Genomic DNA, 26743 nt, shown 5'->3' with positions numbered 1-26743 from the left:
AACTGGTGAGAGCTAGGAATCCTTGTGTCTCTAGCTTCCTGTTTGTGGTTGCAGGCAGGTGCAGCCACACCTGGAATTTTTTTTTCACACCCAGATCTTTATGTGTGTGTTGAGGACCTAAACTAGGTCCTCACTCATGTGCTGCACTGCACCTGCGCAGCAATTTCTCTGGCTTGGAGCTTACATCTCCACTATCTTAGTGAGTCAAGGGTTCCGGCAAAACAGAAGCTGTCGGCACGCGCTTGTTGAGCACTCTTTCCATATAACACTTGTCTCAAGGCTTTCCCCTCACTCCACGGGGAAAGCGTCTTTGCTCCCCTGCTGTCCAGTGAAATCTGCTTCTCTTTCTCATCTACTTGGAACAGGCTTTTATCCATCAGCTACTTACTATGTATGGGAAAATAGATATAAAGGCCCTATTCTATAAGGATTTATCGATTTTACATGCATGAATGTTTTGCCTGTATATCATGTGCATGGGTGCCAATGGGGGGGGGTGTCTGACAAGGGCGCTGGGTCCCCTGGAACTGGAGTTGTGGATGACAGCACCGAGTGGCTGCTAGGAAATGAACCCTGCTCCTTGGAAGATCAATAAGTGCTTTTAATTGCTGAGCCATCTCTCCATTTCCTGACCCATTTTAAAAGAGATTATTTTTAAAATTAAAGATTATACATATACCCTAAAAAATAATTCTACAGCATTAATGGATATTTACAGGTTATAGATAAAATATAGCAAATAACTATGGCAGGTTGCCCAAGTGCTTCAATAAATGACTGGGCAAACGAGTTTTGGTTTCAAAACATTTTACTTAAAAATCACAAGTAATGCTCCATAAAAAAAAAATATGTACATGCTTGTATGATGTGTTCCATCAAATTCTATCTGCCTGAATTTACGTAGGCCTCAGCTTTCCCTTCAAGGTAAAAAATGTAAACATACTATATACATGAACTTAGAAATATGAAGGTGTTTGAGAAAAAAAAAAAAGGCCCACTGTGTTCCTTGAGGTTATAGGATGGAGGGGCAGTGGCTGCAGGAAGCAAGATTAGTAGAGTAAAATTCACTATTGCCAACACATCCAGAAAGGATGTTGCTCATAAGCAACAATGCATGCCTTTGACAGAGTAAACTGGCACAGGTTCCTTCCACACGGATAGGACTCAGCCATTCTATATGGTTGATAACAGCAAAGGTACATCATTCCCGAAATCAAAGCAGGCCCTTCACCACCGGCAGGGCCTGGGTGGTCTTAGCACAGTTCAGGGGCATCTCCTGTGAGTCTGTACCCAATCAAGGACTCTTTCCCGCCGCCATCCACGGGCACATCCACCAACACGTGCGGTTTATCATAACCAAAAGAGGTGGGGGCCTTTCTCACGGGTGTGGGATCTTGCCCTACAGCCTTTGTTTCTGGGGTATGTGGGAGAACTTCAGAGTCAGATCCAGAGCTGCCTGATCCCACCAGGCCACTGTCGGAGCCGTGTCTGGAGTGACAGGTGGCGGTGCTGCAGGGGCCTGACTGGTCACTACTTAAATGGAAAGAACTGCCTCTTCGTATTGGAGTTGGAGGACTGTCAGGGGTCACAGGAGACGTGCTTCCTTCAGTGATCATGGCCTCTGCTTCTTTTGAAAGTTCGTGTTCTGCGGCTCCTGGCTTGTCTAGAGCCGTGGTTGTGGACAAGCGTTCTTCAAGGATCACTCTCTCGTTCTCAAGGAGAGCTGGCTGGCACGTTGTCACAAGTGACACATATTTTGATTCAGGTTTTGTCTCTGAAGTGACATTTCTTACCACAGAGAGCTAAATAGAAAGAATAAAGACAGAAAATTACTGAACTCAAATGCTTGTTTAAAAAAAGGACTAAGAAGAAAATGACATATTTCAGAAAACATAATTAAAACTAACTCATTATTTTTTTCTTTCTTGATCTTTTTGTTTTTTTGAGATGGGGGTCTCATGTAGCCTAGGCTGGCCTTAAAGTCACTATGTAGCAGATGATGACCCTGAACTGCTCTGATACTCCCCAGTGCGAGAGCCTCGGGTATGTGCCACCATGTGGACTGGCTTTTCCTCTTATTTAGAGACAAGGCCTGGAACTTGATAGGTAAAGCAGGTTGGCCCCAGACTCACAGAGATCTGCCTGCTTCTGTCTTCTGAGTGCTAAGATTAAAGGATTAAACGCCCAGCTTGTCTTTTCTTTTTAATAGAACTTATTTAAGACTACAGATATGAAGTCATTAAACATCTCATAAACGCACACTGCTTTTGCACACCATCTTCTTGGTGTCTGTGGGGAAGCCACAGCAAGAGTTTCACCAGTGAAATTTCATGTCAGTGACTCGGCATTTCTTTAGAGTGATATATTTTCTTTAACAGACATAGAACATGTTGAGTCTTTCACACATTTTTTTATAAAATTATTTCCTCAAACTAAACGATTAGAAGGATTATGTAAAATGCTGTGCTGAGCCTGCAGTTTCCTGGCAAGGTTCATACAGTTATATCTTTGCTGCCAAATGCTCAGAGTCATGTTCATTTTTCTGCTCAAATGAGGATGAGATAGCTTATTATAAGGTGACTTCCTACTAGTAAGGAGAACATATAGATCATATATGTACTGTCTACTTTCTATTGATAGTTCATACAGCAAATTCCATTGCACACTTTGAGTGTTTTAGTTACTATTCTAGCTGTGTATGAATCAGTGTGTCATCTTTTCATTGTCTTTAAGCATTCTTTAAACCATTTCAAGAGACTGATGTGTGACAACACTTAAATGTCAATTGTGACAGTTTCATTTTGGGCCATCTTTTCTTCTAATCTCCAACAGCAATGAAATTTGCATGTTTGTAGCTCTTCAAAAGCCAAGCTTTGGGGGCTGTGGGCTGGTTCTCCTGTATGCTGCTGAGGATGAAAGCACGGCTGCCTTCTGGAGAGAGGCAAGGTCTTTGCTGGTGCATGCACAAGCCTCTGTCTTTGAACCTATCACACTGTATACTTACACTGGCTGTGCTACTGTCATTTGTTCCCTCTAGACCACTGGCTCCTTACCAAACCTGTCAGTTTTCATCCTGAAAATTGTAAGAGGTACCTGGTTCACAGTAAAATATATGTGGCTTTGGGATGGCAATTTATAGTGAAAAGTACTATAATAAGATTAAATAAAATGCTATTCATCAGGGAACATCATTTTCCTGAATGACACTGAGTATCAAAGGGACTGTCAAAAAAGATTCAAATTAAGGTTAGGATCCATAATTAAATAAATAAATGAGTACATTACCAAGGACTTAGGTAACATTATGCTTTTTCTCTTAGATGGATTCTTCTTAATATGCCAATATACAAATACCAGGATAACTATTATAAGGATGATAAAAGGAGCAACAACCAGAATCCAAATTGAATCTGGAAACCAAAGGAACAGCTACACATTAGAAGACAAGAACATTGCTATTGCGCCTCAAAAGTCTTATCACCATTCTTGAGCAGATGCCACCATCAGTGCTTGAAGGGACACCGCAACAGAACGGGCCACCTAAGTGAAAACCCAGTGCACATCCTAGCTACTGATCAGGCTCTTCCAGGCACTGCGGTGCTGAAGAAAGACAATTAATCAGTAGCCCTACCCACCTGCGACATTTCTGAAGCTCAACAATAATCACCATGGCAAACTATCCCTCAAGCTAAAACAGTGGTCTTGATATCTTGGGGGAAACCAATAGCCGCTGAATTGGAACTAAAGACTGTTCTCTATGGGAACAGTTACCCTTTTAAAAAATAAAGAGCATAAGCAGTAGACAAAATTACATACACTACACAATACATATCACCATAACTCTGCTGACAGACCCAAGAGAAAATCAGAATGCAAAGAAAACACCAAACTATGAATAACTGGTAGGACTCCAGGTAATTGTTTCTTCTCAACTGAAAGACAAACTACATTTAAATTTATTTGTGTGTGGATATGTACACGTACACGTTTTTTTTTTTTTTTTTTCCTTCTACTATGTATGTCCTGGACCTAACTGAAGCCACCTGTGTTAGTGGCAAGTGCCTTTACCTTCTGTGACATCTTCATACTTCTCTTCTGACTTTCTCAAGGTAACACATTTTCAAATTACCATTTGAAATAGATACTTACGTGTATTCTTTTATACACTGTTATGTATCTTTTCTTTCTTGGGTCAAGGGGGCAGCACTCATCTAGTGGCTCTCTAGGTTGCTGTAGTATATTTCAATGCCTGAGAAGCTGTCTCGGTTTTAATTTTGACTTCTCTGGGAAAAGGAACTATCACTATCGGGTATTTTGAAAAGAAAAGGCATGTGCTTAAATTATAAACGAACCTGCTTCTTTTCACGATACCCTGCTTCGGTTAGCATTCTGTCTTCAGCTGGGGGAAAGTCAAGAACTTACCTTTTTTGTTGTTATGGAAAAGGGAAATACAGACGTCTTCCGACTTTTCTGTTCTAACATTCCAGTATTTTGAGTGCCCATCTACGGAAGCACAGTATTCGGTGTCCAGTGTGGACACGAGGATGCTTAACTGGCACAGAGTCTCATTACAATCTTCTATATCAACCTCATGCTTCTTCTCTAGGATCTACACAGAAAAACAATATTAAAGTGTATGGCTTCTTTAATCTGAGGGCGAAAACCATTGCATTTATCTTATTAAACATTGAAGGAAAACATGTATCGAGTGAATATGAAATTAAAATAAGCTTTGCTATCAAATAATAAGTCAATCTGTGACTAACACGGCATGAGGAAGCACAGCTGTTAAAATGACCTCTATGGGAACACGTGTTGTTTAAAACTTGAAGAACATAAATGTTCAGCTGTGGAACTAGCTAATCCTTGTTTACCTCGTTCCTAGAGTACTAGAAGCAGCTGGGGAGAGAGGAAAGCGTTTCACAGGAAGCATCCAAAAGTAGCTACATGAGGGCTACAGGGTCTCCGTGCAGTTGAGGACGTAACAATGACGGAAGAGATCCCTTGTACATTCGCAGTTCATTTCTTCTACTCGCTATAGCACGTGATCATCTGCTAGGGCCTGGACACACAGAGGCAGTGAGTGGTATGGCTTGGCTAGGTGGCAGGGAAGGCCTGTGTGTCAACGGGCAGGTGTCTGAGGTGGCAATACTGGTGTGTGCCTAGGTGATCTTTAAGAAACAGGGCCTCACGGGAAGTTGTTAAGCTTTGAGTGTAAAATGTCCCTCACAGGCTTATGTACTAAGGCCTAGGTCTTCAGCTGACAGTTACATCTTGTGAGGTTTTGGAAACTTTTACAAGTGCAGTCTATCTGGAATAGGTAGGTCACTGGGGCTTAGCCCTTGACAGGGCCTTGTCCTGGCCTCTCCTGCCTCATTCTCTGAAACATGATGTGACATTTCCTTTACCACATGGTCCTCCTGCCATGATGTCCTATCCAAGGGAAGCCAGGTGACCATGGACTAATCCCTCAGAAAGCGAATGCCAAAATGAATCTTTCCTCTTTAAAGTTGTTTCTGTCAGATATGTGGTCACAGTGACGGGAAAATAATGAATACAGAAGCTAAGTCAACTTTCCCACTTTGTCAGTCTGACCAATACGTATATATTACAGTGTTGATTTAATATGCCTGATAATTCAATGCAGGTAAGTGGTAAGAAATGTGACAGGGAGTAAAGAGTATTCCAAGAGAAATTCTACAATAAGGAACAAGGAAAAAGCAACTGGGCTACAGGAAATGAAATAATCTACCAGGTATGAAAAGAATTCAAAGAGGACAGCCCTCCATCCAAAAAGTACGCAGGATGGGCCAGACAGAGTGGTAAAGGGCATCCTGGAACAGAGGACGTTACTTCTAAGGAGCCATTAGCAAGCAGCATCTAACTCAAGAGAAAAGAAAAAAGTGAGCCCCTCCAGTGCCTGCTCTGTCCCCACCTGCCCCTCCCTCCAAGACACTGGCTCCACTGTGGTGCCCCGTGTGCCAACTGTGCGGCTGCCTTTCCTAGGTCCTGTGCTTCAAATCGTGTCCCCATGTACAGGGATCAGCTTCTAAGCCCAGCATGGACTCCAGCTGTGACCTCTCCTACAGGGTTCCACCGAAAGCATTAGTCCAGCCCTGCAGGCTGCCCAAACCCTTCTCTGCTGCACTGGACTATCCCGGGTTTTGTTGTACTGTTCACTTCTGTAGTTCTGTGTCCTTAGAAGGCACATAGTATGGCCTTGATATTAAATAAATGCAGCACTGTGCAGAACGGAGGGAGCACAGTCTGAGCCAAGGCATGGACTCCATACCACAGCCAGAGTAGTATAATCAAGTCACTGCAGTTGTACTGTTAACTTACTTTTCAAAAACAAATCACGGCTGTATATTATTTTATATACTGCTTATTATCAGTGAGGGAAGTAAAATACTAAGGTGATATTCATCTTACCAGGAGAGAAACAGGTATGTAGAGAGGGTAATACTCTAGAGAGTGCTCTACAACTAAACCGGCAAAGAGAAAACTTAAATGCATTCATCTGGCCAGGGTTGGCAACTAACTCAATTCTGGGTCCCTTCATAGTATTTACATAGTTTTCCTTTTTCTTACCAGAATCTATGGCCCATGAGTCTTATCTGCATGTGCATGACCAGTCTGCCTTTATCACAGTTAATAACAACTGCACAAGCTATAGAACAAAAAAAAAAAGATGAAAGAGAAATACACACCTTTCCACCTGTAATATTTTTCACATACAGTGTGTAGTCGAATGTGTGACAGGTGCTAATATCATCAAACATCACTCCAAGCCTTTCTCCATTTATAATAACCTCGGGGTGAAACACATGGACAACGAGCCAGTCTTCCTTCCTTCTGATGTCCAGGCCAGGTGGTCCAACTTTTCCTGGGGAGAAAGGAAAAGTATAATTCCTCTCAGCATGGCTACTAAATCTACCCAAATCAATGGATATATTTGAACAACTCTGCAAAGATCTAGAAGACACTCTAAGAATACAATGTCTAATAAATTTCAGACAAGAAGTTCTCTTACCTAAATTGTTTCAGTGATTTAATTTCACTTCTGACTTTGAGTTTAGGAAAATGCAACTAGTCATAAAAGTTGTTTTTCAGAAGACGAAAATGCTGGGCTGGTATAGGCCTATAATCCTTGCTATTTAGAAGGGTTGGGCGGGGGGCAGCTGAAGACCTGCTTGGGCTAAAGACTGAGTTTGAAACCAACCCAGGGAAATTACTGTCACCATAAAAAATAAAAACAGGAGGCTGGAGATGTAGCTCAATGGTAGAGCACTTGCCTAGCAACGTTAAGGCCCAAGGTTCATTCCCCAGCACTCTGCCCCCACATAAACATATAAAACAGACACTCAAGTAAATACCTTCTTTATTTGTAGCTTAAGGAACTACAAAACTATTCCCTAAAAACTATTTCTGAAAAGCCCCTTCTCTCTCCATCATCTTCTATCATTCATATATCCTCTATCCATCATCTATATATCATCTGTCTATATCTGTCCATCAATCTATCATCTAGCCATCATCTATCAATCTACCTAATCATCTATCTATATAATCTATCATTTGTCTATTTATCATCTATCATCTGTCTATATACCTAATCTATCTATCTATCTATCTATCTACCTACCTATCATCTATCTATCCATCCATCCATATATCATCTCTGTCTGTCTGCTATCTATCTATCTACCTATCATCTATCCATCCATCCACATATAATCTTTGTCTGTCTGCTATCTATCTACCTATCATCTATCTACCCATCCATCCATATATCATCTCTGTCTGTCTGTCTGTCTGCTATCTATCAACCTATCATCTATCTACCCATCCATCCATCCATGTATCATATCTATCTATCTATCTATCTATCTATCTATCTATCTATCTATCTATCTATCATGTCTTTGTCTGGTACCAGTGGAGGTCAGAAGACAATTTGGGGCTCCCTGGACCTGAAATTACAGACGGAGTTGCCATGAAGGTGCTGAAATTTGAACCAGGTCTCTGGAAGAACAGCCAGTGGTCTTAACCACTGAGCCATTTGCACAGGTTCTAGAAAGTTCTTTAGTTATCTTCCTCACTGAAATCTAGTGTCTTTGAGTATCTATGGGTGTCTGGAGGATGCTTCTATAAAAGTTTGCTAATTTTTTTAATTTAATTGTTTATATTAATTACAATTCATTCACTTTGTATCCCACCTGTAGCTCCCTCCCTCAGGCCCTCCCAATCCCACCTTCCCTCCCTCACCTCCTCTCACGACCCTCTCTGAGTCCACTGATAGGGGAGGTCCTCCTCCCCTTCCATCTGACCCTAGCCTATCAGGTCTCATCCTCTGTGGCCTGGTATGGCTGCTCCCCCACCAGGGGGAGGTTATCAAAGAGAATGGTTCACTTTTTACTGTGAAAATCAGAACTACATACTCAAGTAGTCTGTGCATATCCCTGTGTCTCTGGTGTATGGGGTTTGTTTGGTGAACATTTGTGTATGCTTCTCATGTGCACTGCAGTGTTCCGCTTAGGTCTGGTGTTGACTCCCCACTGTGTATCTCAGGCATACTTTCTGGGACACGTTAAGTCCTTGATAAATCTGTGGTGGACAAATTTGCCATGAAGATGGCATGTATCAGATGAACCCAGAGAATAAAAATACCTAAAGCAAGTAAAGGAAGGGCCTGTAGAAAAGCCAGGCAGTGGACCCTACAGGCATGACAGCGCAGAAGTGATCAGTCCCACAGGGTGAGCTGGGGAGGAAGGGAAGTTGGAAGCGATGCCATCGAGGTTAGCAGACGAGGGCACAGTCTAAGGTGGGATGCCCCCACCAGAGATTAGAACTGATCCTGAATATTCTGGAGTTGGAAGTGAGAGCTGAGGCCAGTAAACTATAGGGTAGGATGCTGGGAGGGCAAAGAGCTGAGAATCTTGGGCTCAGAGACATGAAATAACTCTAAACTTCTGTTTCTTTGGGGTAGGTAGGCTGACTTCAATTGCTTCACTAAATCCTGTCTGAGCCTGCCGCCTGCTGGATTACAGGTGTGGGTCACCATAGCCAGCCTGAAACTGTATTACATTGGTGCTTATGCTTCCCAGGCCTTCAAAAACTTAAAGGAAGTAGGAGAAATGAGCCCAGTAGACAAATCCTCTGTGATGTAACTTTGAAATGAATTTCACGGTGGACAGAGAGGGAAAAGCTTATGTCCAGCTATGCTGAGCAATACTGGTCAGGGTTTGGATGGACTGGATGCTAAATGTTTCTAAAGTAGCAAACTGAAGGCCAGTTCAGTGCTATTTTATGGGGCCTGGAACAAAAAGACATTGGCTCCTTAAATTCTGTCAAATGTTTATTAGACACTTAGAGTAACTATCCATAAAATCAAAACAAACATACACAGAAGTGTAAATACTTCAAAATTAAAATGTATCCATGTATGGACTAGAGAAATGGCTTAGTGTTAAGAGCACTGTCTGCTCTTCCAGAGGACCCAAACTTGGTTCCCAGCCCCCATACAGTTGGTAACCACCTACAGTAACAGTCACAGGGGCTCTGATGCCCTCTTCCAGCCTCTCAGGGTACTGCATGAGTGTGCTGCACAGACATACATGCAGGCAAAGCACCCATACACATACAAATTAATTAGGCCAATTAATCAACTTAATTAATTGACAAGTCATCCATGTATACGATCTACTTACCTTGTCGGCATATAATAAACTCTTTTGACTCTGCATAGACAGATTCTTTCTGTCCAACCTTAGCTTTAACTCTGGCCCAGACAGATTCATCAGGATTAGCAATTTCTTCATAGATATTACAACAATGATCAGAAATGTTGGTGCAAGAATCAATCCATTTACTTCTATAATAAAAAGGAACAGAGACAGAGGTAAATCTTATTATCACACAAACTTTAGCTATCCACCTGTGTTTTGCTTTTCATCCAGTCAGCTGCTTGGAAAGGCTCAATTAAATATGACAGAGATGCCAGATGAAAGAAGAAGTCCTTACTCTTGAATTAATCTAAAAGAATTGTTAATCTAAAAAAATCTGAAATTCAAATGGCTTTAAAATCCAAACCTTTTGTTCCAGAGAAAAGATAATGCGACACCATGAAAAGTTGCTTGTTTAATGAATGAAATTCATTATTTAAAATATCATATAGATTAGGGAAGTAGCTGGTTGATAGTTTGTGAGGCATGCGCAAAGCACTGGGTTCAATTCTTATAAAAAATAAATTGCAAAATGCATAAAAGACCATAAAAATTACAAGTTACTTTTAGGCTATACGTGACTTATATATAAACTTTTTAAGATCTGAAAAACGTCAGAAATATGAAATAATTCTGTCCCAAGCTTTTGAGATAAAGTGTTCTTAACTCTTCCTGTAAATTCCTTAGAAGAGATAGGATTCATACAATATATTTCATATTTAAGTTTTAAATTCTGCTTTAAAAATCATTATGGAACCCGTTAATACAGACATGGCTCCATTCAAACACGTTACAAAAGCTGTTCACTCACTCGTATGGATTCCCGAGTAAGAGGAGCAGGGGCTGCCTCTGTCATGAACTCGATTGCCTGCTCTTTGATCACTTGCCTGTGGCCATGCAGCCTTGCCAGGCTACAGAGGAAGAGGATCCAGGCAGTCCTGATGAGACTTAACAAGCTAGGGGCAGATGGCAAAGGAGAACTCTTCCTTTCAGTGGACTGGGGGAAGGGGAAGGAGAAAGAGGAGGGAAGGGTGGGACTGGAGAGAATTGAGGGAGGGGGCTTCAATCGGGACATATAATGAATAAATTGTGAAAAAAATGAAAAAAAAAAGCTGTTCACTGTGGTCAGGTTGTTTGGTTAGTTTTAATTATTTATTTTAGTAAAATTTACAGTTATTACAGAAAGACAACACCTCAGGCATCAGCTTTACTTGTTGAAACTTAACATTTTAGGAGTTTCTTGTCCACACAAGAGTTTTTCAACTTCATTATTAATTAATGACAATATAGATATGGGGTTTCTTCCTTATTTATCATGTTCCTAGTGATATTGCTGTTTAAGCTGCCTCATCCTTGGCCAGTAAGATACCTACTGGGTAATTTGACATCCCCATAATCATCAGCCACATGGGAGATTCTCTACTTTCCTTTCTGTCTCTTCAGGCTGGGGCTATTGCTTGGACATAGAGTGCTTCACCTCAGCCCTCCAAAGATGGAACAAAAACCTGTCAAACCAACCCAACAGGCCAAACTGCCTGAAATCTCCATATAAATCTTCATTTTGTTCCTTGGAGTCAGCATTTTGCCAAGGAAAACATAAGGTTCTCCCTACTGGTTTCCACAACATTGTTATGTTCCTGAGAAGCCGGTCTCACTGGCTTCCACTGCACGTGCCTAGTATCTTACAGAACTTAATTTTATTTCCATTGAACAACAAAGTCTGGAAATCACTACATTTAGGGCCATAAAAATCTCCTTTGTATTTTACAAAACTAATGCAGTAATCCATTTCTGTAGCCATCATGTGTTCAATTTCCTATTCAGCTTTAAGTTCTATTTTTATAACAATGTATCTTACAGGTAATGAATTAACAGGTCTAAAAATAAACACTGGAGAGATAGTTCAATCAAGTGCTTGCTATGTAAAGCATGAGGGCCAGAGTTCAATGCCCAGAACCCACATAAAACAAAACAAAATAAATAATAAGTTTGGTGGTGTGTGCTTGTGGTCCCAGGGCTAGGAAGACAGAGATAGACAGGTCCCTGGGGCTTGTCAGCCAGTCCACCTAGCCTGCTTGGCAATCTCCAGGCAAATGATGCCTGAGGAATGAATCTGAGGTTGTCCCCACCCTCCACATACTTATGGGAGGTGGGGGGTGTAGCGCAGTGATAGACAGCTTGCCTAGCGTGTGTAAAGGCCTGGGTTTGATCTCTAGCACCACAAAAATATGCCCAGGTAAGCAGATTAAGTTTTGCCAGACACATGTTCTTCCCCTTGGCCAGATCTATTTTGCATTCACATTAATTATGCATGAGGGTCACTGTCTCCAAGTTTTCAAACAGAAGATGTTTTCAGAGTTTTAATGTTTTATTAATTAGTGACTGATGGGGGAGCGTGCAGCCCATTGTCGGTGGTGCCATCTCTGGGCTGGTGGTCATGGGGGTTTCTATAAGAAAGCCCACTGAGCAAGCCACGAGGAGCAAGGCAGTAAGCAGCACCTTCCATGGCCTCCTCATCAGCTCCTGCAACCAGCTTCCCATCCTGTTTCAGTTTCTGTCCTGACCCCTTCCTTCAATGATGAACCACTAGTGACATGGAAGTGCAAGTCAAATAAACCAAAGCAAGTTGCTTTGGTCATGGTGCTTCATTGCTGCAACAGTAACTCTAGCTGACAGAGTTATAGTAACTAACAGTCCTTGAAATATCTGTGGAGGTGCGTAGAATACACTGTTAATGTCCTTATAGAGTTATGCCCTATAGGTTATTTACTTAAAAGAATACACAATGGGTAGATCTGTGCGCTAAGACCTTTGTCAAATGATCAGCCTACATTTACCAAGCCTGGGATAATCACTGACCAGGATCTGTGTGGTAGATATGAAGACTGCCTTTGTAGCGTGCCTATCAAAAGTTGTTAACCTCAATTAAACCATGAGAAAACAAATCCTCAGTGAAGTCTTGCTTTCCATTTGAGTCTTCTTTAGCTGTTAAGTATTTATTCTGAATATTATGGGGTCTACTTAGATCCAACACAATTCAAATGCCAGGTCAATGCAGAAAAGACAAATTTATTGTAATCAAGCTGCTACTGACTGATCAGCGATGCACAACAGACATGGGAGCTGAACTGTGACCCTGAGCCAGAATGTAACAGAGCTTTTAAGTGTGAAAACCACAAATATCTGTGCCAAGTTACAGTTACATTTTTTTTTTCACTAATCAGGGATAAGGGACTTTCCTAGGAACATTTCTTGGTGGTAAATTTATCCTGTTGACCCTGGTTGATTTATTCAACTGTGGTGGGTGACTTGCCTGGTACTCACATCTCAACTTGCCAGCCAGGATGTCAGTTACCCATGTACATGTCTCTCTACAAGGCTGGGCAGCCTTGGGAACTGAAACTTTATTTGACTCCTATTAAAAATGGAAGTTTTATTCAAAATGGCTTCGGTTTGGTTCCTTCTTACATGAGGTACTGCTAAACTACTGTCAAAATGGTGTTTTCCCTCACTGCCATTAACTGCAAAACATCTGTTTACTCCTTGCTAACAATTAATAAATCTTAGTTTACTAAGACTAGAGAGAAATCTTGGAAGTTATAGTAGTATTTCTCTACTTCACTACTGATAAACACTAATCTGCATCCTTAGAATTTTTGTGACATCTACAGATAGTTGATAAAGTTTGGTGAGTGGGAAGGAAGGATAATAGAAGAACACAGAGTTCTGGAATGTGCAAAGATTCAGATTAAAACAGAATAGAAATAATAAATGCACAATACTCACCCATAATTCTTTACCTGTACAGTAAAAAAGGGAGTCTGTGACATGTTCTGGTATTTCCAGCATAGGATAGGGTTCATGTTATAGGAGGTAATTAGAACATTCGTTGGTACAGGAACTGTAAAAGATCCAAAACCAAAATGGACCATGGTAAGAAACTAGCATCAACAACAGAAAAGCTTATGTGATGGAATGTTAGACAAACACGCACATGAAAGTGAAAATCAGTTTAGTAGATACTGAATTATTTCAACCAGAGAAAACTTAGAGGAAGCATGCTACTGAAAATGTACAGGAGAATTCTGATTCATCTTAAATTATGTAAACACTGTCACGGTACTTATACTGTGATGGCTAATCTCCACTCTCCTATTTCAAGACAAGGCTCTATATTTAGAACCACCCAGGAAAAGCACCTCTCCATGTGTCTGTGAGGGTGGCTTCTGGAGAGTTTTAGCTGACGAGGAGCAAATTACCCTGCATGCGGGAGGTATCATTCCAAGCCAGTGGTTCTCTACCTGTGCCTCATGACCCCTGTGGCAACTCTCTATCTCCAAAAATATTTACATTGTAATTCATAGTTATGAGGTAGCAAAGAAAACAATTTTATGGTTGGGGTCACCACAACATTAGGAACTGTATTAGAGGGTGGCTAGGAAGGCTGAGTACCGCTGTTCAAAGGGGTCCCAGAACGAATAAAAGGAGGACGAGGTTGGGGGAAGGGGAGGGTCACTGTCAGCTCTCTCTCTTCCTGGCTGTGGATTCAATGTGATGAGCTGACTCCTACTGACTGCTAGGCACACCTTCTTCACTATGATAAAGTGCACCCTCAGACTGTGAGCTGAACATGACCTTCCTTCTTTATGTTGTTTTGTTGGGTATTTTGAAACAGCAATGGGAAAAGGCATGCACTAGTATTTTTGGGAAACACAAGTGCAGAATAAAAAAATAAATGCCCACAACATTTTAGTGGTTCTGATAAATAAACTCTCTGCATACTGCAAAAACAATAATTTATCACTCAATTGTAATCACTGGAATTTTCAATATTTGCCAGCGCAGACTGTGCTCAGTGTCTATAGAAGAACCGGCCACCCTATGAATTCTCATTCTCATTCTAAAATAGCCCCTGTGGTGGCACCTTTATAGTTTGTTTTTGTTTTGTTTTCTAAATAGCACATGGAAATGTGCCTAAGTACATTGAAGCATCCACTGGTCATCTTAGTTTTATCAACCCGGTGCTTTCTGGAATGTGCCTTTTTTCCTTGATACCAGTCCTAAAAGAGCTGTTACATCACAAGAGTCACATGAGAGAACAGGCAGATGAACATAAATATAACAAGGGGGATGTGACTCCCAAGTTAAGATCATTCCACATCACTGACTTTAAGCATCACTGACTTTAAAAGCTAAAGCACATCAATGACTGGCAATGTGAGCAGGTAAAGTGGCTCCCATGCATACCTATCCATCTTCTGTGAACATGCTAAGAGCATTCAAGCACAAGCTTACATTTTTCAATATACTCCGATATAATTGATATAATTATGCTTACTTAGATTGCTCTTATTAAAAATTACACCCTGGGCCAATCAGTAAGAATCCCAGGTCCTTTCCTGGTAACCTGTTAAATAGTTACTTCGGGCATTGTCTTCTATTGAGTGGGACTTTGTGGTAGTTTTAATTATCCAACGTGACATCATCTAAAATAAGAGTCTCAACAAAGGATTACCTAGATCAGATTGTTCTCCGAACAGTCTTGTGAGGGATTGTTTTAGTTATGTTAATTGATGTGTAAAGAAACCTAAATGTGGGTTGTACAATTCCTGGATTTGGAAGCTGAGCAATTAGCACACATGCATTAATTAATTTCTCTCTGCTTTGAGAGAGAATATAATGTGGCCAGCTGCTTCAGGTTCCTTTCACTTGGACCTCTCCACAATGACAGACAGCAATCTGGAACTGCGAACTAAAACAATCCTCTTCCTCTCAGCAGCATCTGCTGTTCAGAACCTGAAAATGTCAAACTGCCAGCTCTCTCACTCGCCCTTTACTCTTTCTTTCTTTGAGAATTCCATACTTGCTATAATGTTCTGACTGAATGTATTCTCAGCTCCCGCTGTCCATATCCCATTTCCCTCCCAACTTTGGTTTCTTTTAAAAACATCGAGTCCCTTAATGCTGCCTGTATGTGCATGGTGCATGGTGTGGGGTCATGTGCTGGGAGCAGCCTATCAGGGGCTGCATCTCTGCATAAACTGACAGTCTCCCTCCTCAAGCAGCCATCACTGCCAAGAGCTCCTGGCTGAGGGTGAGGAGTGGGTCTTCCTGAGGTCCTCTCCCACCCATGCTGGGATTTTGAGTGGCTTGACCTTTACCCTAAAAACGAACAAACAGAAGAATATAAAATCACAGAATGAACCCAACCAAGGAAGTAAAAGACCTGTACAGTAAAACTTAAAACAATGAAGAAATAAAGAAGACACCAGAAGATGGAAGATGGAAGATCTCCAGATAGAGACAATCAAATGAATAGAGTTGTGGACCCAAATATAAGCCCATGCTTCTGTAGTCACCTGGTTTTTGACAGAGGCCAAAACACATTTTCAGCACATGGTGCTGAATGAAGCTAGACCCTCATCTTTTACCTTGCAAAAAACTCCAAACGGATCAGGGGCCTCAATAAAAGCCTTGGTACCCTGCTTTCTTTTTAACAGTATTTTCCATGGTTAATTTGTCAGTATTTATGCTTTTGACCAGAAGCGAGCAAAAACCAGGCAATGCCTTCAGCACGTGGCTTGGGGCCTGCCTATGATGGATCAGAAAGCTCACACGAGGCACATTTTCTACAGGCAAGAGCTGCTGAGCCTCCTGCCCCCATAGCACAAGGATGCCCTTTCATCCAACTTCCAACATCTCATTTCCTTTTAGGATATTTTAAGATTTCTTTTTATTAGTGTGTACATGCCTCACCTGACTGCTTGGTGCCTGTGGAGGCCTGAAAAGAGCATTGGGTCCATTGGAAGAGGAATTACAGATCATTGTTAGCCACCATATGGGTGCTGGGAACCAAACCTGGGTCCTCTGCAACAGTAGAAATTATCCTTAACCCCTGAGCTACCTCTCTAGCTCCTAAGATCCCCCTTTTAGGGATTCCCAGTAAAAATAAAATTCTAACTGTATATATTCAATGTGATGTTCCTGCCTCAAGGAAAGGCCACACAGAAGTCATGCTAAATACTTTCAACATATTATCAAAGTTCATTTATATTTAGGAAGAAGCCATTGTGTCATGAAACGTTAAACTACAAAACGAGAGTAGACTTGTGCAGCAATGGGTGCTTTGTTGTTGTTTGTTTGACTGATTTTTTTTGGGGGGGGTGGCTCTCACTGTAGCCAAGGCTGGCCTTCAACTCATTATGTAGCCCAGATCAAGCAAACAGATGACAGGAAGAAGTTTCAATGGATTATACAGGAATTACTACCAAAAAGAAACTTTGGGTTTTATACCCAAAGATATCCATCACCTGTGGTTTAAATGGCCAGAAAAGAAAACACGTGGTTTGGTTATTAGACACTTACCACTCTTGTCTTTGCCAAACTTAACATGACAATTGTCATATTTGTCACTAAGTTTCGAATTTTACCGCCTCACCTTTAAACTGCAGTGTAGAGTAGTTATAGGCTAAATAATTAAGGCTCACAGCAAACTCCTATCCATAATATTTACACTGTATAAATAAAAATAAATGTGGAGAAAGCAAAGGGGTATTATTGTTATGAAGTTTAAGATTATGCTAGAATGGTCTCACAAACTAAAACAATCTTACGAATTTTGTGATCTCTTGAAAACAGTTTTCTGTAACTTGTTTTAGAGAAGGTGCGGTGGTTAAAATAGCAATGGCCCTCATCAACTCATGTGTTTAAATGCTTAGCCCATAGATAGTGGCACTATTAGGAGGGTGGCCTTGTTGGAGGAAGTGTGTCACTGTGGGGGTGGGCTTTCAGGCCTCAGACGCCCAAGCTCAGCCAAGTGTGCCCTTCACCTCTGCTGCCTGTGGATCAGGATGGGGACCTTTTAGCTTCTTCTGCAGCACCATGTCTGCCTGCACGCTGCCATGCTTCCGGCCATGCCAATAACAGACTAAAGCTCTGAAGCTGTAATTGAGCCCCAATTACATGTTTTCCTTTATAGGAGCTGCCGTGGTCGTGGTGTCTTTCTCAGCAAGAGAATCCCTAGCTAGGACAGAAAGGCTCAATCTTATTTGAAGATCTAATTTCCAAACTCCTTCAACTCAAAACCAAAGGTCAATGAAATAAGCACCCAGGCCCTTTTCCAAATGACTGCCTTTCAGAGCAAAGATAGACTGACTTACAGGTGGGAAAAACTATACAGGGAGACTGCTGTTTTCACAAAGGTGATTTCTTATTGTAAACTGAGAAGTGGAATGACAAATTCAGATAAGTAGAAAGTATCATGGATTTGTTATTGTTGTTAAAATAAGTTTATGATGACATTCTTCCTCTGAAATGGGCTATTCCCAGTCTGAGGAAAGAGATGTTTTTCTTCGTGCATTTCAACTTCTATTTTAGGAGGCGGCAGCATGCCCTGGGTTTCAGCTGAACAGGAATAATGTCAGACTCCCTTTACCTCTTCTGTGTTTGGCAGTGACTGAAGTCAGCACCTCCTAGATGCTAGACATGTGTTCTGTCACTGGAATAATTCATTCTAAGTTGAGAAATAGTTTGTTGAGAAATAGTTTGGGAACTGAAAAAAACAAAACAACAAAACAAAACAAAAAAACTAGTCTTTTCTGCATATAAAAAACCAAACCAAAACAAAAAACAATACAAACTTAAGTAAATGGTGGAAAAATGAGTGTTTGCTCCTGTGCAAATTTTAAATTTCTTATATTGATCTAAATGATTTTTTTTACAAAGCCAATATACATATTCATACATAACTAAAATAATTTAATATTTAAAACTATTTTTAAAGTAATGACACATGTGTAAAGTGATAATTCATGCATATCAAACTATAGGGCACACCTCAGATAATCCCCACAAGCATCCTATGAATGACATAGAATTATGATACATATTTTGTCAAGGAGAAAACAAAGCTTTAGGTAATATAAGTACAGATGACAATGAACAATGTTTTGTTTGTTTGTGATTGTTTAATAAAACAAGGGCTATAATCTCCACATATAAATAGGAGTGGGAATGATTTTTTTTTCTGACAGTTTCACAAGTGTCTAGCTCATGTAATGATGCTGGTTTTATGGCTCCATCAGATTGTATAAAGCCACTGCAAAACCTGAATAATACATTACAGTAAGTCACAGGACAAAATGGATATTGTGTATTTTGATGATGAATCCTTTGGGACATCAAAATAAAGATCTACTTTAATAAGAAAATTTCACATGAAATTTCCTCTCAGAAAGTCACTTCATTCTGATCAAAATCTCATTCTGATTATCCAAACAACTACAACAAAACCATTTATTGCTCATCTAATTTGTAAAAACCTACAATACTGCTGTGTGTTGCTAAATTTTGTATGCCAGCTTTTAAAAGCTATTATTTGTTTTCAGTCTCTTAGGAGTTTTGTTGTTGATGATGATGATTATTTGTTTTAGAATCAAAATGTCACCTTTCAAAATCTGCAGAGATTGTGAATCAGAAGTTTACACTTTAAAGTAATCTTATCTGTAAGCAAAAAGGAGCCTGGGCTGTAATCCCAGCATTCAGAAGGCTAAGCCAGGGAGTTCAGTTTGAGGCTACCTTACGTTACATAATGAGATACTACTTCAAGAAAAAATACACAAATAAACAAAAACACCAGAGGGGACACAACAAAATCTAAAGAAATGTACAAAAAAAAAATATACAGAATGTATTGAAAAGAGAGAAAGAGAAAAAAAATAGATGGGAGGGCTAACCCGCCCTGTATTATAAGTTTAGGGTACAATACAGATGGGCACAGGTTTCACCATAGGGGCAACATTTGAAGACCTGCAAATCATGAAGTCACACAGAGTGGGAACCACAGAAGAAGGAAGTGCCTGGCACTCCATTTAAGCTTCTGCCAGGCAGCTGTGTTAGTCTTCTCTCCACAACTGACACTGACTTCTCAATATTCCTTCAGAAGGGCTCCTCTCCTCCACTCCACAGCCATTTCTCACAGAATCCTCCAGCCTCCTAATGGGCTTTCATCCTCAAACCACTTTATACGATGCCTGGCTTTTCTAAATAGCACTATCTAAACCTGCACAAGAGCATCCTCTCACACCAGACAGGAAGACACATTATTTTCTTGGCTCAGTTCCTGCCCTTCTTTCAGGAACATCATGCTTCTATTTCTGAGAATCCCTCCACACCACACCTTTCAACAATGTTCTTCCTCCACAGGCTGGCACCCAACCAAGCTAGGAAAACCAGAGCTTCCCTCTGGGATTTTGTTGGAATAGAAGAAGTTGTAAGGTTTTAAACCCCAAAGGCTACCAATATTCATGGTTCATGCCAAGCAGGGAATATGTCAATAACCAGGCCACTGGAAATAAGAAATGGTAAGTAGTAGCAGTCATCATCACCTTGCTTCTTCTTCTGGTTGGTTGAGACAGGGTTTCTCTGTGTAGCTCTGGCTGTTCAGCAATGCACTATGGAGACAAGGCTGGCCTCTGCCTCCCAAGTGCTGGGATCAAAGGTGAGCACTACCATGCCCGTCAGTCTTAGCCTTCTTGTGTTCCATCTTCCTGTAGACAAGCTAATATCTCTCATTTTCTGCTTGACTCTGCCTTGGTTTCTCTGAGCCCAAAAGCTTTTGTTTTAGGTTAAGTCAGCTAAAGCTACACTTCTATCCTTTGCTGTTACACACAATAGTTTCCTACTTCTCTCCTGACATACAGTCTGTGATAAAACAATATCCCCACTAGCTTAACATGCCACTCCCATCTCTGCAAACACATGCTCTCTAGACCTCTGGTTCTAAGCCTGGGTTAACTTTCTCTGCACAATCTTCCCAGAGTCCCCTGGATGGGACTTGGCATCCCACCTTGATTTCCAACAGCTTGTAAGTAAATTCAAGCCCTTATCACAGTATAATGCAACTGCCCACAGCGACAGGCAACCTGCCCTAGATAATGGCTGATGGCAGGGTGGCTAAGAATTTGAACTCTACCGCCTAGTAAGTGACCTCTACCACTTGGGCAGCCCTGTGTGGCTCATCCTGGATGCAGACACCAGCAGGTGTGAAAACAGCTCTGTGATGCTCTCTGCTAAGAAGGTACCCAGCACTCAATAAGTAATGTAAATGTCTGTATTACTAGCCTTGGGCACCATGTCTATCCTAAGGGATGACTAAGGATTTGTTTGCTTGATTTTTTTTTTAATGAATGCATCCTATATTTAATTAAAAAATTTAAATTACCAAAGTACCAGATTTTAATAAGGCATTTCGTACATATTACATACATGTCATAGTAACTTCTAATTCGACCCTCTCAATTGCTGCTGCCTCTTTGCTTCTGGTCACCCCCACCACTACTACCAAGAGCTCTCCCTTCTGCATCAATGAGTTTTATCACTTGGTACTTATTTACATATTTGTTTATCCATCATCTATCTATCTACCTCTATATCCATCCATCTACCTATCCATCTATTTATAACCCCTCCTTCCTGAAGATCTCTTCCTCCCCTCTCATGGTCTACACACACACACACACACACACACACACACACACGCACCCACTCACGCATACATAAATCTAGGGTCTATGTATGTTATTTGTCTTTCTGAATCTAGTTTTCACCTAACAAAATTAACGCTATTTCCAATTCCATTTTTCTGCAATCACGATTTTATTTTTCTTTCCACCTGAGCAGAATTTCATTTTGTATATGCACTTCATTTACTTTATCCGTTCTGTTGACTTACATCTAGGTGGCTATTTCCTAGTTATGGTGAAGAGTTGTGTGCTTGATCTAAGAGAGTCACATCAAGGCAAGGCTGAATGGGGATGCTGCACACCTAACCAGAACACTTGGAAACCATAACAGGGGCTTCAGGGCTGGCACTCACCTGGGAGGTAAAGAGTCCCCCCCCCTTGCTTTCCAGCAGCTGCCAACTAGGTAATTTTTAGACACTTAAGACCAGGGGCTGGGAGGGACTGGATAAAAAGTTTTATTGCTATCTCTAGTTCTCTAATCACGAAGAACTATCCCCCATCATATATTTCCTGAGAAAGGTCAATAAGCAGGTGAAACCAAAGGCTCCGAAAAGTTAAGCTATGAGAAGAACCCTTGCACCTCAACACTGAATACTTAAATGCCAGATTGAAAAATCAAAATATCTTAATATACGTTGGCACGCCTCCTCTCCTCCACAGAGGATTTGGGTAACACCCCGAAAAGGAACTCCGTAAACAGTGAGCGGTAAACAGTGAGCGGGACACACAATGCCAAACGCTCGCTGCCCTGGAGAGTAACTGTAAAGCAGACTACGTGCTGGCGAACGGGTGAAAGCGGCGTGGAAACCTCGGTGAGCCCGGCGCCCGGCGGGTCCCGGGGCTGTCTCGCCGAGGGCGGCGCAGCCGGACCGGGAGGGATTTCCCGGCCGGACGCCTCCCGCCCCAACCCGCAGCGCCTGGGAGACCTTACCCGAGGACGGCTCCGGATCCTCCGTGCTAGCCACAGCTCCGCTCCCGGGCCCCGCAGACAGCATCAGGACCGCGAGCAGAAGCATGCTGCGCGCTGCGGCCTGCGGGTCCATCCCTGAGCAAGGGACACCCTCGGACAGGGAACCCGTGCCGCCAGTGGCCCGGGCACGGCGTCACGTCCGCCTCAGACTAGACTGCCAAGTCCGCAGGCGCCAGGCCTAGGAGCGGAGCTAGCCGGGGGAGCTGGGCGGGGCCGGGGAGCTGGGCGGGGCCAACGCCAAAGTCTACAACCTATGGGATCCCGCAGGGCCGTAGGAGGCGCGGCTTCACGGGCAGGCGGAGCTTTACGGGGCAAAGGGTAAAGGCTGAAGAAACTCGTCAGGGGTGGGCTCAGGGCGGGGTCTGGGCATAGGGGCGGGACCAATGCTAGACTCGTTAACGTTGAATGGAGATGGGGGAGAAGTGCCTTCACGAGGAGGCGGGGCCTGGGTGGGCCCGAAGTGGACTTCGGACCCCAGAACTAGGCGAGGTCTGCGTAGCTGAGTGGTGCGTGGGCGGATTGACCAGCGTGGACTAGCCTGACGCAAGAAATTGTAGGCGCCGTGTCTGTATTCAGGACCCGGGCTGTGGGATACTGAGAAACTGACCCAAACGTTACTTTCTTTCAGCTTGGCAGTACCTTCCTCTGTTCTTTCAGTTTATGTAGTAACCTGGGGTTGGAGATTTTTTTTGCCTCAGTCCACAACTCAGACATAATGCTTATCTCATCCATCAGAATGTAGGCGTCTTGGACCCTGAGATTTTAGAAGAGTTCCAAAAGGCCTTCTCCAGTTCCCACCAGTTTTGTCTGCAGAACTCAAACCTCTGGTTTCCAAGACGGCTTGTGTGCAGACTCACCCAACACAAATCCAAAGTGCTTGCCTAAGCACTTTATTCTTTGAAAAAACAACTATCACAAAAAATGTGCATGACCATTTTTAACAGTGAAATGTCGAATGGAAGGTTACTAAGTAGTCTCCAATCAAGAGATCAGCCCTCCTAAGAGTCTTTCTGACCGCCCGTTAGTTTGCATCTTTCTAATTCCTCTATATTCAGTTTAGAGTCCTTGCCCCTAATAAAGACAACAATGAAGGGGTGTGCTCCAACAAGCACCGGCTGCCTCAGCTGCTTCAGTTCTCTGCTTATCATCATCTTTGCAAAAAATTTAAACTGTAACCCACTCTTCTATTCTCTTTACCTCACTTTATTTTATTTGTTTGTTTAGGTTTTTTTTCGAGACAGGGTTTCTCTGTTTAGCCTTGGCTGTCCTGGACTCACTTTGTAAACCAGGGTGGTCTCGAACTCACAGATATCCCCCTGCCTCTGTCTTCCCCAGTGCTGGGATTACAGTCACGCACCACCGGCCCAGCACCCCACTCAATTTTTAATGACACTTTTACACCCACCTGCTACAGTATGCACATTGATTTGATTTTCTCTGCTTCTTAGAACCCAAGCTCTGTAAAGCCGAAATCTCGGCATGACATTCAAGCAGTCTGCGCTGAATGAAAATCCTATCTTTAAGCAAGATGTTATGAAGGCATTGTGCAGACTAGAAATTATCAGCGAAAGCTCCGTTTGTGTTAATTAATCCGTTAATTAATTAACTATGTTAATAGGCTAGTATTTCTCAGACTTTAATGTCAGCATACATCTTTATGATCTTGCCTAAGTTCAGATTCAGTAGATATGATTCCAGTTAGACTTCAGCTTTCTCCATCTCTGAAAAAGTTACACACCAAGGTATTCCTTGGTGCTAGGAATAAGAAAGCTTTACACTATGCAAAAGACTATTTCCTTTGGGGTGCTTATGGTATGCACCACATGAAAGACATATCTAGTCATTGTATGGGCACAAGGATGAATTACTGAGCTTTGCTGTTTTGGGCAGACTGTAATTTGCCTTTCACAGATTTTGTTGTAGTCGATATCACAGGCTGGTTTACCCAAGAAGCAGACTATGAATTGGAAAGTAAGGTGCAAAACATTTCTTGGAAGGTGCTTCTGAGATAAACCCTTATGAAAGGGAGGCAGAGAAAGAACAAGAACTGATATGTCAGGATATCTCAACCTTACAAGCTGCACGGAAGTTGGGAAAGCCTTGTAGGGTTGCCCTCTATGGGTGTGAGAAGCAAGGCTATGACTTTCCTGTCACTGAAAACAAGTTAGAACAGGGCATGATTTTGGGCTCCCATGACTTTAGCACCTCCCCCAAGAATGCTGGCAACTGAGGTTGACTAGTTGCAGCACTCCTGCTGACAGGAAGAGGGTGGGAATAAATCTTCCATTTCTGAGGAACTATTTGCCAAAGCTTCACAGTATCATCCACAGCAGAACATCCTTCCACAGCATTGCCTTAGTCCCTCGGGAGGAGGAGTCCTATGACATCATTAAATGTTTCAGAGCATTTCTGCAGATACCCAAGATAGCTATGCACTGAAATACTGACCTGAGCAAGGTAGACATGGCACCTGCCCCCATGGAGCTTGGATCCACCAAGGAATCAGCACTGAAAGAGAAGTATCAATACTGAGTGCCACTTCTCAAGAACAATGAGATTAAAGTATCGTAAGTGTGTGTGTGTGGGGGGGGAGTAGCTTTGGATTTTAATGAAAAAAAAAAAGTTTTATTATGTTGTTTGTTTGTTTGTTTGAGTTAGAGTCTCATGTTTCCCAGTCCGGCTTCATACTCACTAGGTGGCCAGAAGTGACTTGAGCTTCTGAGCTTGTGTCTGTCTCCCACACACCGCAGGTATGCGTCACCACACCAGGTTTCTGCAGGGTTGGGATGCAACCCAGGGCTTTGTGTATGCCGCCCAAGTACTTTCCCAACCCGCTGTATGTGCAGTCCAGTGCAACTTTTCTGAACATAGTTACAATATTGTAGCCTGATAAATTAGGAGATAAGGAGGCAAGGAGTAGGCTTGGTGAGCTAATAAGATTAGGAGGACAGTAAATAAAATCTATATATCTTAAAAAATACAATTTACAAATTTTGTAAAGTCGACACATAAAGGAATAAATGATCGGTGTCTTGGCTTCTCTGGTAAATCTCTAGCACCTAAGGATCAAAAATGATCAAAGTATATGCTATCCCCCACTGTAGCCTCAGGCAGGTTTTTAAACAAACAAACAAAAAAATTTGGGATGAGGGTGATTCATCCAAAGCTTGATGAACAAGGAACCATTGCTCAGGATTAGAGCTATAGTTTGAAGGCCACAATCAACATAGCTTAGAGGAAATGAATGCGCTAAATAAAATAAATTACAAGTTTAGAAATAGAGCATGACAAATCAAAGCGACCCTCAGATTTCACCTTACACCAATCAGAATGGCTAAGATCAAAAACTCAAGTGACAACACATGCTGGAGAGGATGTGGAGAAAGGGGAACCCTCCTCCATAGCTGGTGGGAATGCAAACTTGTACAACCACTCTGGAAATCAATCTGGCTCTTTCTCAGACAATTAGAAATAGTGCTACCTCAAGATCCAGCCATATCACCCCTAGGCATATATCCAAAAGATGCTCAAGTACACAATAAGGACATTTGCTCAACGATGTTTGTAGCAGTTTTATTTGTAATAGCCAGAACCTGGAAACAACCCAGATGTCCCTCAAGGGAGGAATGGATGCAGAAATTGTGTTAAATTTACACAATGGAATACTACTCAGCAATTAAAAATAAGGAAATCATGAAATTTGCAGGCAAATGGTGGGAACTAGAAAAGATCATCCTGAGTGAGGTATCCTAGAAGCAGAAAGACACACATGGTATATGCTCACTTATAAGTGGATATTAGAAATATAATATAGGATAAACATTCTAAAATCTGTACACCTAAAGAAGATCAGCAAGAAAGAGGACCCTGGGTAAGATACTCAATCCTCATTCAAAAAGGCAAACTGGCTGGACATTGGAAGAGGGAGAAAACAGGGAACAGGACAGGAGCCTACCACACAGGGCCTCTAAAAGTTTCTACCCAGCAGGGGATTAAAGCAGATGCTGAGGCTCATAGCCAATCTTTCGGCAGAGTGCAGGGAAGCTTATGAAAGAAGGGGGAGATGAAAGACCTGGAGGGGACAGGAGCTCTACAAGGAGAGCAACAGAACCAGAAATTTGAACACAGGGCTCTTCACAGAGACTCATACTCCAACCAAGGACCATGCATGGAGATAACCTAGAACCTCTGCACAGATGTAGCCTATGGCAGCTCAGTATCCAAGTGGGTTTCCTGGTAAGGGGAACAGGGACTGTCTCTGACATGAACTCAGTGGCTGGCTCTTTGATAGCCTCCCCCTGAGGGGGGCCTTACCAGGCTACAGACACTTATCCAGGGGTAGGAGATGCAGCAGTGAGAGAAAGGAGAAGTTTATCTTCCAGTAGTAAAAGAGACAAGGGAACCTCAAGGGAAAGAGATGTGTGTGTTACATATTCACTCACACAGGAATTTCTTAAATCTCATATTGTGTCCTTTCTGTGTTCCTATAATCTTGCTACATTCTTTGGTAATTATAAACACAATTT

The 26743-nt window shown here is 42.0% G+C and overlaps 1 protein-coding gene across 1 annotated transcript; it reads right to left on the bottom strand.

Annotated features, from left to right (window-relative positions):
* Nucleotides 1–790: 790 nt before the first annotated feature.
* On the bottom strand, nucleotides 791–22402 carry Ifngr1 (interferon gamma receptor 1). Its single transcript, XM_021652144.2, has 7 exons — nucleotides 22179–22402; nucleotides 13512–13626; nucleotides 9711–9874; nucleotides 6711–6886; nucleotides 4423–4609; nucleotides 3286–3410; nucleotides 791–1802 (listed from the first exon to the last, which is right to left on the bottom strand). Exons 1-7 carry the CDS (start codon nucleotides 22288–22290, stop codon nucleotides 1254–1256), a joined length of 1428 nt encoding a protein of 475 aa, XP_021507819.1. The 5' UTR covers nucleotides 22291–22402; the 3' UTR covers nucleotides 791–1253.
* Nucleotides 22403–26743: the final 4341 nt, after the last annotated feature.

The sequence above is a fragment of the Meriones unguiculatus genome, chromosome 20 (assembly GCF_030254825.1).
Source record: "Meriones unguiculatus strain TT.TT164.6M chromosome 20, Bangor_MerUng_6.1, whole genome shotgun sequence".
In the NCBI taxonomy this organism is placed as follows: domain Eukaryota; kingdom Metazoa; phylum Chordata; class Mammalia; order Rodentia; family Muridae; genus Meriones; species Meriones unguiculatus.
This window is presented reverse-complemented; position numbering and strand designations above follow the sequence as displayed.

Bases quoted from the DNA above. Each gene is read 5' to 3' on its own strand.
- Ifngr1 (XM_021652144.2), bottom strand. From the start codon at position 22,290: ATGGACCCGCAGGCCGCAGCGCGCAGCATGCTTCTGCTCGCGGTCCTG. The intron at 3,411-4,422 runs GTAAGTTCTTGA...TTTGGTTTCCAG, and splicing joins TTTCCATAACAACAAAAAAG to ATTCAATTTGGATTCTGGTT. The intron at 1,803-3,285 runs GTAATGTACTCA...CTTTCTATTTAG, and splicing joins TAATGTTACCTAAGTCCTTG to CTCTCTGTGGTAAGAAATGT.